The 12,608-nt window shown below is 46.7% G+C and overlaps 1 protein-coding gene across 2 annotated transcripts; it reads right to left on the minus strand.

Moving 5' to 3' along the window:
• Nucleotides 1-272: 272 nt before the first annotated feature.
• On the minus strand, nt 273-11,201 carry Cd3e (CD3 antigen, epsilon polypeptide). 2 transcript variants are annotated; one of them, XM_006509966.4, is made up of 8 exons: nt 11,104-11,201; nt 10,886-10,984; nt 8,714-8,731; nt 7,050-7,064; nt 3,676-3,891; nt 2,517-2,684; nt 1,973-2,019; nt 273-1,125 (listed from the first exon to the last, which is right to left on the minus strand). In XM_006509966.4, exons 2-8 carry the CDS (start codon nt 10,932-10,934, stop codon nt 1,069-1,071), a joined length of 570 nt encoding a protein of 189 aa, XP_006510029.1. In that variant the 5' UTR covers nt 10,935-10,984; nt 11,104-11,201; the 3' UTR covers nt 273-1,068. The 2 variants fall into 2 exon arrangements, with proteins under 2 accessions (XP_006510029.1, NP_031674.1); NM_007648.5 differs by having other exon boundaries at nt 281-1,125; nt 10,886-10,987; nt 11,104-11,149.
• Nucleotides 11,202-12,608: the final 1,407 nt, after the last annotated feature.

The raw sequence follows: 12,608 nt of genomic DNA on the forward strand, positions 1-12,608 counted from the left end.
CTTCTCAGCCCCAATTCCTTCCTCACCATCCCATCTCTTCTTGTATCTCTACCTGCCGTTCATGTGCCTTGTGTGTCTCAATCATCTTAAGGACCAAGCACTCCACAGGGACCCATCCACCACTCTCTGCACCTTTGATGTTGCGATACATGTGGAAGGATTGCTAGTGTCCACCTCCTCTAACAGGAAGCACTGCAATGAGTGCCTGGGCAAGGTCTGAACTGCCTTAGGACACAGGCTGCTTTGAAGGACCTTCCAGAAGAAAAGAGACATAGCTTTCCCAGCCAATACACTTTATTGCCTTTTGCATTAGCAGAGAGGGGGCTGGTGTATTCATGGAGATGGAGATGACCATCCGAGGATCTAAGGGGAAATCTGGAGAGGCACCTGTGGCAGGGGCTGGGCCAGGATCTATAAATGGGGCAGGACCTGTGCCAATGATTACAGAATCCATCCCAGAGAAGAGTGTAAAACACAGAGTTTAAAAAAAAAAAACAAACCAAAAACCAAAAACCAGAAAGCAGGTGGGGGATGGGGGTGGGGGACATTCTCGTAGAGACAAGGGGGCAGGGAGGAGGTATGGGGTGTGTAACAGTCGGAGGATGGGCCGGGAAGGGAATAAAATCTGGAGTGTTTAAAAAAAAAAGATTAAATAAAAAGGAATAAAAAAGAAAAGAAAGAAAACCTAAAAAGAAAGAAAAAGAAAAAACAGAAAGCTGTAGGAAAGGGCTTAGCTATGAGGGCCAATTAGGAGAGGAAAGGAACTGAGGCAGAGAGGACACTGGTGAGGCAGCGGGGAGCTGGCAGCAGGGCGGCTGAAAAAAGTATCCCCACAAGGTGGCTGGCAGACAATCTGAGCAGCCTGATTCTTTCAAAGGCTGTTGAGTCAGCAATGTCCCAGCACTGGCTACTAGCAGAGGAGGCAGGAGAGCAAGGTTCTAGGACACGTGTTCACCAGGAGGCTGAAGAGCAAGCTGTGGAGTCTGCAGTCTGTCCAGAGAACAAGGAGTAGCAGGGTGCTCGGAGGGCTGGATCTGGGTCCACAGAAGGCGATGTCTCTCCTATCTGTCAGACTGCTCTCTGATTCAGGCCAGAATACAGGTCCCGCTGGCCTTTGCGGATGGGCTGAGGGTGGAACGGGAAGGGTGATTAGGATGGTGGGAGGAAGGAGATATGAAGGGAGAATAAGGCATTGGAGCTTTGGTTGGCTGCAGCGCAAGGTGAGACCTCTGGGCTTGGAGTCAGGAGGAGCCCAATTGTAACTTGGCACACTTAAGGCAGTCTCTTCCTTCTGGCAGCCTCAGCTTCCCTAACTCAGCTATGGAGGCTGCAAACACTGACTTTTGTCAAGGGTCACTGGAGTTACTGTGATCTTTAAATACCTCAGTCCTGGTGCTCTAAATTTTGTACGGTTCATCAATGTGATAGAAAATCTTCAAGGACTGCTGGTGCACAGCCACACCAAGGGAAGCCCTGGTGCCAGGCAGTAACTCTTCAACTGCCAAACCAAATGGCAGCCTGGTGGGAGAGGGGCTGTGGTGCCTGGCTGCATGCACGTGCATGTGCTTGTGTGTGTCATGACGGAGGGAAACTAGGGGCTATCATTAATCCAGCACAGCGCCGTCCTAACAACTGTCTGACTGTCCTAGGGCATGCTAGTGGGACACCATCCTTTTCCTATCTATCTGGTTAACATTTGCAAATGTGGTATCCTCCATGGCTGAATCTCACTCAGCCCAGCAAGTAAGAGAAAGAGGCATGTCTCCTTTCCTCTACATGATTGTGGGAGCCAAACAGCCTTTGAGATAGTCCCATTATAACATGAAGAAGGCAGAGAGGGCAGGCACATGGGGAGCCTGTCCTGAGAGCCCTGAGAGAGCAGCTTGAAGTGTCTGGCAGATAAGATGGACAGTCCCTGCTGGTCTCTCTAGGAGGAGCCCCCTCCAACATGCCACCCACCATATCCGGTTACCTCATAGTCTGGGTTGGGAACAGGTGGTGGCCGCTCCTTGTTTTGCCCTGCAGAGGACAGAGGGGGAAAGTGCTGTATCCATGCTGAACGCTAGTCTTGCAGGAAAGATAGCTGCTAGGAGATCCAACCCAAGGGAGGGCAATCCTCTCTGTTCTTTCTGCTAATCCCCTTTTCCCACCCAGCTACTCTTCCTTTTCTTTCCTTCACCCAATCCCTAAGGCCTCCCACGATTTCTCATCACGTGTGACTCTTCCATTATCTGTGCAGGGGGAAGGGAGAGGAGGAGGTACCAGCTAAAATCCCGAGCTTGGGGACTGAATCTGTTTACTACTGAGCACTCCAGGCGTTGGAGGAAGCCCACTGGCTTGGTTGGTCAGGGTTGGTCTTCAGGGGTTTTCAGGGTAGGAGGAGAGGAATGATTTTGAATGGGGGACCTTTGATAGGGATCTAGAATGTGCTTAAGAATCTATTTGGAATCTGCTGTAGACTTGGTGCCCATCCTGGTCCAGGCTAGATGTCTCCTGACCCAGTTCGATGGTTTTACCTCTGGGCCTGCTACCAGCACCGGTTCCTCGGGTCACAGGCTTGGCCTTGGCCTTCCTATTCTTGCTCCAGTAATAAATGACCATCAGCAAGCCCAGAGTGATACAGATGTCAACAATGATGATTATGGCTACTGCTGTCAGGTCCACCTCCACACAGTACTCACACACTGCAGGACACAGGGGTGGGGGAGGGAGAGAAATGACCCAAAAAAAGATAATAAATACCAGGATGTGGGAGAAGAGGAAGAAACAAATGAAGACAAGTCTTCCTTAGACACCTGCATGATAGCCAGCACCAGAGTCTTTCCTGCAGTGGTGTCCAATGAGGATGATAGTAAGAAGCAATATGGGTGATTATGATTATTGGCTCTGGTGTCTCAGCTCTATTACTCATTAGTTGTGGGGATTTTTTCAGGCCACAAAGCCTCTGCTTTCATATCAACAAAATGGGAATAAAAATGGGCTAAAGCTATATGACTTTTGTGGGGATAGCAGGAAAGGATCCCATCGTATGGGCCTTCGGGGTGGAGCTCAGAAGTATAAGGCTTACCCAGTGTTCCCCAGGCCCTTGGGTAGCTGAGGCATGTGTAGGGATTACAAATACAGTACTTAGGCTGGAGGTACTTGCCTTTGAACCCAGCACTCTGGAGGCAGATCTCTGAGAGTTTGAGACCAGCCTGGTCTATAGAGTGAGTTTCAGGATATCCAGGACTATTACAAAAGAAAAAAACCTAATCCAACAAACAAACACCAAAGCAAAACCTCAACCCAAAGACAAATACAGTACCCGACAGATGGAGCTCCTATTGTCTATTGTGATGCCAGCATTTGGGACTTTTAGGTAGTGGCCCTGAGTCTCTCTGGATGTCCTTGTAATAAAATGGGTCTCTGAATAAGTGACCCCATCAACTCATGATAGTAGTAAGCCTTGATTCTGGGTACGTTACAAGGCAGGTGACCCAAGCCTTCATCTGTGGGAAGTTGCTGTTGTACACCTGGTACCAATGGAATTACCTAGACAACTCCAGGCCACACCGTGCAGTCTATTTTTCAGAAAATACTGAATGTGTGGCCCCGGAGAACCTGGGGTGGAGTGCAGGAGCAGCTGAGAGATGATAGGGTTCTTGAGAAGGCTGATTTGGGAGGAGCCCGAGTTACCTCGAGCTTTCAGGTACAAGTACGTGTTTTTATTTGAGGCTGGTGTGTAGCAGACGTAGTAGCCACTGTCCTCGACTTCCGAGAAATCCTGGAGCACCAGGTGCTTATCATGCTTCTGAGGCAGCTCTTGGCCATTTTTTTCCCATTTTAAGTTCTCGTCACTGTCTAGAGGGCACGTCAACTCTACACTGGTTCCTGAGATGGAGACTTTGTATTCTGGGAAAAGAAGAAAAGGGAAGGGGATTGAAGGGGAAACTCTAGGGAAGTTTCACAAATGCCAAATTAGTGCTGTGAGAGGCAACTAGATTACAGGAAGTTACTTATCGCTGGGTGTCGAGGTTTGCTTGGTAGAGAGGTGTCCTGACTGACTAGAGAAGGTGGGAGAGGGAATGTGTGAATAGAGGAGGGACAGAGAACATTCTGGAAGTTGGCTTTAGCATATAGGCAGTAGACAGGGACTTGGGAAGGGAGGGTGAAAGTAAAGAAAAACCCCACAAGAGTCCTTATTTGAAATCTTTCTACAATAGATGATGAGAATGTAATAGGAACTTCTCAGCTCTTGGGGCTGATCTCTCTCAATCCGTTTTCTCCCCAAGACCCATTGGTTTCTATCTTCTGACAGGGTGTGAATAAAATACTGTAAACTCATGTGTTGGTGCCCTATCATCTGCAAATGAAAAAGAAACAGTAAGAAAAGAACAATGGTTTACACTTCAATGTGAAGTAAACGTCTTCCAGACAGAATAGATAACAACCCATCAAAAACCATAAGCCCCCCAGGTGACGTCTGGATTCAGCCTCCGGAGATATGCTTTTGTATAATCCACATACTTCAAATTCAACATACAGGAGCTTGTGCCCATAAGCCAGAACTACGGAAACGAGAGTCATCAGACAGAAAACTCAAGGACGTTTCCCCTGCTTCAGCCAGAACCATCTTCCACAGCTGTCACAGGATCTTAGAAACAAGGACTTCTGTGAATTTGAATCACTGACTCTCAGGTCTATAGATTTTTCATAATTTTTTTTTCTTTTTGTTTTGAGACAAGGTCTCGTGGAGTCAAGGCTGGTCTCAAATTTGCTATGAAGCTGAGAGCAATCTTCAACTTCTGACCCCGCTGCCTCTAACTCCTGAGTTCTGGGGTTCTAGGTGCACATCACTATGCTCAGTTCATGTGGTGCTGAGGACCGAACCCAGGGCTTTGTGCAGGCCAGGCAAGTGTTCTGCTGTCTGAGCCACATCCCCAGCTTTTGATTTTTTTCCTTTAAAGTGCTTGAAGCTGCTTGTAACCAAGATCAAATGTCTTATTCGATATATGTCCAATATATGTCTACATTGACTCTGAATGACCCAAGACACTTTTTAAGTGCACAGTTTAAGAGGATGGCTCTTTCTGTAAAGAATGACCTGACATTGCATTGTCTCTGAGTATAATGGATTCTCTTCTTTGGTTGGTAGGAGGAACCAGGGCTGTGCTGGGATTACAGGCATGTACCATGGCTCCCAGCTTCAAGTCTCCTCATCAGGGGAATGGAGGTCAAATGACTGCCTCAGAGGCATCTGAGAGAATCGAAGGGACTCTGAAGGCGAACATGGATTCACGTAGCAGATGCTCATGAAAAGTGCTGCTTTCTTGCCTCCCTTTCTCCCTGAGATCCTGCTACCACGGAGACCAGTGCTGGGCTCACACTCAGCCATTCAGCAGTCACTCGGCTGCGTCTTTGTACACACAGATTCTGCTCTACCAGCCGCCAGCTGGGAGCTGGGTACAATGAAAATAGAGGGTTACTTTGACTTAATTTTTACCATCGATGTTTCCTAGAAAGCTTATGTGAATCAAAAATCATAAATAAGGTAAAGTGATATTATGTTTAGGAGGCTAGTTTGAAAGAATGTTAAAAAAAAAAAACAAAAACAAAAGAGCTTACGGCCCTATTGGTCCAAGTTCAATGCCAGAGTGTTTACACATGCTCATAAAAAAACAGGATACCCATGCATAGAAACAGATGTGTTCGTGAAGTTTGTCCACATCCCCCTTTACAAACATCCATGGCATTTCACAATGGTTAAGAAATTGAGCTTCTTATAAACTCTTTTCCCCTCATTGATTGGACTGTCATTTCTAAGCCTCTCCTCCCTTATTTAGGGCAATAGTTAGAACATATATGCTCAACAAAATTTTAACACTCATTCTTCTATTCAAATACTAACAAGGTCTGACTGTGCTCAGCTTCTAAGGTATACATCTCTTCACACCCCCTCTTTCCCTGAGAGAGAGGCTTCACTATGTAGCTTTGGTTGACCTGGAACTTGCTATGTAGACTAGGCTGGCCTCCGGCTCAGAGTTCTAGCTGCCTCTGCCTCCAGAGTGCTGAGATTAAAGTTCATGTAGCCCTACACCCATTTAATCCCTTTTAAAAAAAGAGATTTAAAAGAAATGTTATGTGTATGTTTGTTTGTTTGTTTGTATGCACAGAGATGTGTGGGTGCTCCTAGAGGAGGATGGAAATGGGTACTGAGAACTGAACTTTGGTTCTCTGAAAAAGTAGCAAGGGGTCTTAACTGCTGAGCCATCTCTCCACATACCCCCACCCCCATGTTTATTCCCTATAATCAGCAAACTTCTATAGAACTGCCAAATGCCATCTACTGACTTCTATGGTACCGTGTGAGTCTTGGATGAATCATTAAGCCTTCACAACAAGGCTGTAGGGTGTTTGCATTTCCACACAATGATCGAATAGCCCAGATATAAGTAAGCTATCTATTATCACTCAACAAATAGGAAACTGAGTCAGGATTCCAACTTGGCAGTCGAGCCTCATGGGAGGATTTATCTCCTCTGCCTCAAGCATCCTTCTGCCCTAAAGTACAAATGAAACCTTTAAAACCCAGTTCAAGAGCCACCTGCCCCTTGCTGCCTGCCTCAGTTACGCTTTGCAAAGTTTGCCATTCTTTTTATATTTCATTTTTTCCTTCCACACCTACTCATTGTGTGCAGTACACTGCAGCATCAAATACCGGTGTCCCTTACAAGACAGTTGGCTTCTTGAGGACAAAGAAGGAGCAAAATGTTAATATTCTGTCCATTTACTCACTCAGATACTTCATAGAGCATCCAAGGTCAGGCAAATGAAATGCTGTCTTGGCTCTCAAGGAACTTACGGTTCACACAAAAACAAGTCTATGTGCCTTTCCCGAACAGTGTGCTCAGGGAAGCACACAAGCAGACATGGACGCTAGCAACACAACCAGAAACATCTCAGACCGACGATCCCCGTCTCCCTCTCTTAGCTCTGGTTCCCTTTGTGGTGGTCCCTCTCATTAGTTTATTCTACATCCGAGAGGGGCCGAATAGAGCAAATCTTCTTACCAATGTTCTCGGCATCTGAAAGGGAAGCAGTACGAAGCCGTTAGTAATATTCTTATCAGTGACTAAGATCCACCCTACTTCTATGAGTTAGGACCCTCCCCTCAATCTTAAGAGCACAATGGATCTTGAAGTTCCTTTGACTGCATATGACAAACTTCGGAGCCTTACATCTTCGTTCTATATCTGTTGGCTATGCACCAGGTATACAGTGAAGGGGAAGGAGCCTGTCACAAGTTGCTGCTTTTAAACACAATGTTGCTTCTCTGTTCAGAGGTGATGACTGGACAGGGAGGCTTCCAGGTTTGGGATGGCCTTGACTCTATTTCCCTACCTGAGAAAGTAAAGTTTGGGCTAGTGTGCAGGTAGACACCCACATTCAGACCACGCGAGCACGTGATTATGAGTGTGCACCCAGATGCCATCCCAAAGCTTAACCAGGGTCACCCTATGCACGCATTCTGGCCAATCTCACATCCTCTACCAACCTCATATCAAACAGGAAAAGCAGAAGAATGAAAACCACTGATACTACCTTTTTTTTTTTTGAGACTGGATTTTTCTGTGGCTGTCCTGGACTCACTTTGTAGACCAGACTGGCCTTGAACTCACAGAGATCTGCCTGCCTCTGCCTCCTAAGTACTGGGATTAAAGGCATGAACTACCGTGTCTGATGCTTTTAACTTTTTGTTTATATGTGTATGTTAGCATTCCTGTGAGTGCATGCATGCGTGTGCGTGTGCGTGTGCATGTGTATGTGTGTGTGTGTGTGTGTGTGTGAGAGAGAGAGAGAGAGAGGTAGATAGAGAGAGAGTGTGTGTGAGTGTGTGTGCGCGTGTAGAGGTAGACATTAGGTGTCTTCTGCAATAGCTCTCCATCTTACTGCTTTTGAGACAAGGTGTCTCACTGAACCTGGACCTTGAAGACTAGGCTATACTGGCTGCTTGGAAGCCCCAGGGATCCTCCTGTCTCTGCCTTCCCAGTGCTTGGATTGTGCCTGATTCTTGCCAGGCAAACATTTCACCAACTGAGTCACCTTCCCAGCTCCACTTTAAACTTTTAAACAACTTTACATTGTTCAGACACATTATTTTCTGGTTCTCTTGGTTCTCTAACCTGGGGTACATCTATAATGGAAAGGAGGAAAAAAATCTTTCACTGCTGTCCGTGGAATGTCTAAGGGAAGCCTTGACCAGACTGTTCTCCAATACGGTCAGTTCTGAGAAAGGCGTTCTTAAGTGATTTGGTCATTGAACAAACATCACGGCACACATGTACACAAACCTACATGGCAGAGGCCACTGTTCACTCAACCATATGGTGTAGCGTGTTGTGCCCACTATTCACCTAGACTACAGAGTGTCCACTGTTGTATCCACTGTTCACCTAGACTATACAGTGTAAAGTGTTATTTATGTCCAGCCCATGAAGCTCTGCAGCATGTAATTAGATGCTCAGACGCTCACAACACAAATGGGAAGTGTCTGTGTATGGGCACACAAAGCAGATACAGTGAAATACCAGGTGATGGGAGCTTTCCAGCTCTACTGTAATTGCATGGGATCACTGCTGTCCATCAGTTATAGACCAGATCACTGTTATTTAGCATGACGGCTAAGTCCAGTCCTGGCATAACTTTCATAGCAAAGAAAGAAATCATATCTTACCGTCCTGGCAAGTGCCAACTGGAAAACAAACAGAAGAGACATGAGTTAGTATGTGCTGTGAATGCCTGAAATTCCAAACAAAAAGAACTGTGCTCCTGTCTGATCAGAACTGGTATCTCAAGTCCTTCTCACCCACGGTCACATAACAGTCATTTCTATACCACAGGAAAGGACGTTTCCTACAGGGCATCAAGCAGAGGATCCCAGGCAATTCAGGAGGAAGCGGGACGAGGAAACTTCTAGCATTCGATGTGAATGCACAGTGTTTAACAAATAGAAGTCAAGAAAGTCGGGGGTCATCTCAAGAAAAAGCCACGGAGCTTTGCAGCTGCCCCTCCATTTTGAAAACTGCTCTCTGACTTCAGACGGAAAACAAGCCCTTGGTGGGTGCAGGTGTTAGGATTCTTTCTCATTCTGTCTTTGCTGAGCTCAAAATTTCCACTTGTTTTCTGCTTGAGACAGAGGTGGGGATATTTGAAAGCCTGACGACTAGCAACTAGAGCCTGTGCATCGGACTATCCTGGGTCCCCTCATCAACACTGACTTGGGTCTGTCACAGTGGCCAGTTCCCCTGCACCGCCCGAGCGAGCGTTTTGCTTATGAACAGTCTCAGTGCAGGGTGAGACGTTCTGCATCCCCAGAGCAGACAAAGCACATATCTACAGTGCTTGAGTCTTCAACATTCTCCTTACCTCCCTCCTCCGTCTTTATCTTTCCCTTTATTATGTTTGTTTACATTTATTTAGTGTGTGCCTGTGTGTGCATGTGTGCTTCGGGATTGGGAGGTCAGAGGGCAACCTGTAGGAACGGCTTCTCTCCTTTCACGTGTAGGGCCTGGGGAGGGAATGCAGGTTGTTGTCAACCTTGATGGGAGGCACTTCAGCCACTCAACTATACCATAGACTCTCCTCTTTTCTCTTTTAAGTGATGCTTTCATTATTTGTTTGTTTTTTTGTTTATTTATTTATTTATTTAATTTAAGGGGTAGTACAATTAATGACTGCTTCTTGCAGGAGTCATAGTCTGCCCCGTGAGACTCAAAGTGTGTTCCTTGGACCAGTCCCATATAAATAAACCCAAAGCTTGTTAGAAATACAGGATGTTGAAGGAGTTGCTAGCCCAAGCTTAGAATCCCAGCATTCACAGGGCTAAGGCAGAAGGGCACAGTGTTTAAGACCAGTCAACTTAGACTGTCTCATGAACCTCTGTCTCACAAGCAGCTAGCCAACTCTCTCAGGACCCCCTGTGAAGGTGTGTGCACAGTCAAGTTTGAGAAACCCAAAGTGAAGCAGGAAGTAGAGGCACACAGCTGTGGTTCTGAGAGGGGAGCCAGGCTGTGGCAATTTTCTAGGTCTTTGACATAAAACTCTCATGAGCCATTTGCCTCACAAAGTGCATGCAGCCCTCCTGAGCACAGACCCTGTCGACAGACATCTCTGGCTTCCCAGATCAACTGCCGGAATTGCTGTTTAACAATGAATGATTAGTCAATCGTGCATGACAACTTCATCCATAAGACAGGAGCCGTACCACTTTTCTTCCATGGAAGAAGCAAGAATCAAACTGATTAACCCTTGTTTCTTCATGCGGCACATGCACTTAGCAAAGGGCCGTGTGTGTGTGTGTGTGTGTGTGTGTGTGTGTGTGTGTGTGTGTGTGCTTGCGCGCGCGCGCACGAGCACGAGCATGCATGTTGTTTATGTGCTCTCAATTATTTACCAATTCTATCCTACCTTACTTCCCCAAAAGGATGAACTAGTAGGAATCTCTTGGCCACTTCCAAAAGACTGGAAATTACAAAGTGTCTCAAAGATACTAAGCTGGGATGAACCTGAGTCTAACCCTCCCGTCTCCCCCAAACCAAGAGAGGCACTATCTCTGCTCATTCCTTGTGTTAGTTCTTAGCATTGCTAAGTTTACAGTCAGATGGGCTTATTTTCCACGACAGACAGAACTCTTCTCTCAGTTGATGAGATCAACCCAACTGATTTCCTTTGCATGTCTCCTGAACTGTCTCCCCGCACCTGAGTCCCCAGCCCTTGTCCCCACTTCCTAACGGTATCGCCAACAGTTCCTTGAATCTTCTAGCCACTGAGGCACCAGCTGCACTGGGCAAGACTGTGAACCTTGCAATGGCCTGGGAAAGCACCGCCCTTTCATTCCCCTACTCACCAGCTAGGAGGCTGAGGCACAGGATGCCCCAGAAAGTGTTCCACCGCATCCTCTCAGAATGCTCTCTCTACCAAGATGGCGGACGCAGCCAGCTCATTACTTCTGAAAAAGAAACAGATGAGGTTTTCAACACAGTGGCTGCATGCAAAGACCCTGGATCATTGGTTGCCATAGTAGGATGAAGGAGAGTGGGGGGCACTTCACAAGGAGAGACTTACCATTTCTGAAGAAGGCACCAGACGCAGACAGGGGAGGCAGGTGTCTGAACCCCACACAGGAAGTGTAGAGGGGACTCAGGGCCCGCCTGCTCCACGTCACTTGGAAATGTTTGAGGCAGAAGCCTCCGCCTTGGTTAACTGAGGAAATCCGCGCCTCACAGCCTTCCCATAAGGATGAACAAGGGGGGCTCTAGCAAGCCCCCGAGAGTGCTGTGAAAAACACCTACTTGTGCCCTGTGCAAAGCACCTCCACACTGAGGGAGCCTTCCTTATGCATAACCCCTCCAGCGGAGGCAGGAAGACGTTGAAGCACTCAGTATCTGCCTTCTGTTATGGTGCCCTTGGGTCTGAGCAGCAGGATGGAGTGGAGCCGTCTCATTAATAATCTTCGAGGGGCTTGCTTTTCTTTTCTTTCTTTCTTTGAGACAGGATTTTTAGCATGTAGCCGTCCTGGCCTTTGATTGCACATGCTGGGCAGTTGCTGGACAATGAGAGAGTCACATAGCTCCTGTCTTTGTACTGACACTATGCTAGGGGCTTTACTCATGCACCCACTAGGGTAGCTTTTAGCATTATTATTTAAAATCTAGCATAAGTACTTCCTGAGTTATAAGCAACAATCTTTTTCTTTGTAAAAAACGCTTATTGACTTAGCTCTTTGATAATTTCATACAATTGTAACACACTTTCTGATGATTAATCTCCCTTTCTCGACAAGTCTTTTATTAAAAAGTTTTACGAAAAAAAAGTTTTACGTTATTTATTTACCTATTTATTATATGTGTATATGTGTGGGCATAGACTTGCCACAGCATGTGTGGAAGTCGAGGGTAGCTTGAGGGATTCTCTCTAACATGTGAGTCCCAGGTTTCAATTCAGGTCTTTAGGTTTTTAACCACAAACAACTTTATCTGTTGAGGTATCTCTCTGGCTCCGCTTCTTGATATATCTACTGGGTTTAACGAGAGTTAGCTGTGTGACAGTGGATTTGGAACTAACTACTGAAGGAGCCTGAAGAGCTCCTCAGTGGGTACAGGACTGAAGAAAACGGCTGCCTTTCTTTCTGAATCCATCTATAACCTATAGTTCAGTAGAAAGGCTTAGAGCCCCAGAAGTCCCGCCCCAATGCATGATTGACTGTTGATAAGCCCAGTTGCATGTGGATCCACTGCTGGCTGCCACAGCTACTAGAAGGCAGTGCTTCACAGCCCTTCTCCCTAGTTTCTACTCTTACATTCTTTTTGCCCACCCACATCTCCAGATAAGGGATAGTATCAGACTCAGTGCCCAGAGGGACCTCCCTCTTCTCAGATGGGAAGGGGAAGGAGGGGTGGGGGGAGCGGCTATCTGAGGGGCGGGGACTTGGAGGGGGGGCTTGGAGGAGGGGGGCTGAGATTGGGATGTAAAATGAGTAAATAAATTAATTAATGGAAATTACAAAATCTTTTCATGTATGTATGGAGTTTGAGTGTGCAGACGTGTGAGGTGCTTGTGGAGGCCAGAGA

This window comes from Mus musculus, chromosome 9, assembly GCF_000001635.26.
Source record: "Mus musculus strain C57BL/6J chromosome 9, GRCm38.p6 C57BL/6J".
In the NCBI taxonomy this organism is placed as follows: Eukaryota; Metazoa; Chordata; class Mammalia; order Rodentia; family Muridae; genus Mus; species Mus musculus.

What these genes read in the sequence shown, in the direction of transcription:
- Cd3e (XM_006509966.4), bottom strand. Translation starts at nt 10,934, where the DNA reads ATGCGGTGGAACACTTTCTGGGGCATCCTGTGCCTCAGCCTCCTAGCT. An exon ending in CTTGTACCTGAAAGCTCGAG is followed by an intron (nt 2,685 to 3,675) that starts GTAACTCGGGCT and finishes TGTGTCCTGCAG; the next exon opens with TGTGTGAGTACTGTGTGGAG. An exon ending in TTCCCAACCCAGACTATGAG is followed by an intron (nt 1,126 to 1,972) that starts GTAACCGGATAT and finishes TTCCACCCTCAG; the next exon opens with CCCATCCGCAAAGGCCAGCG.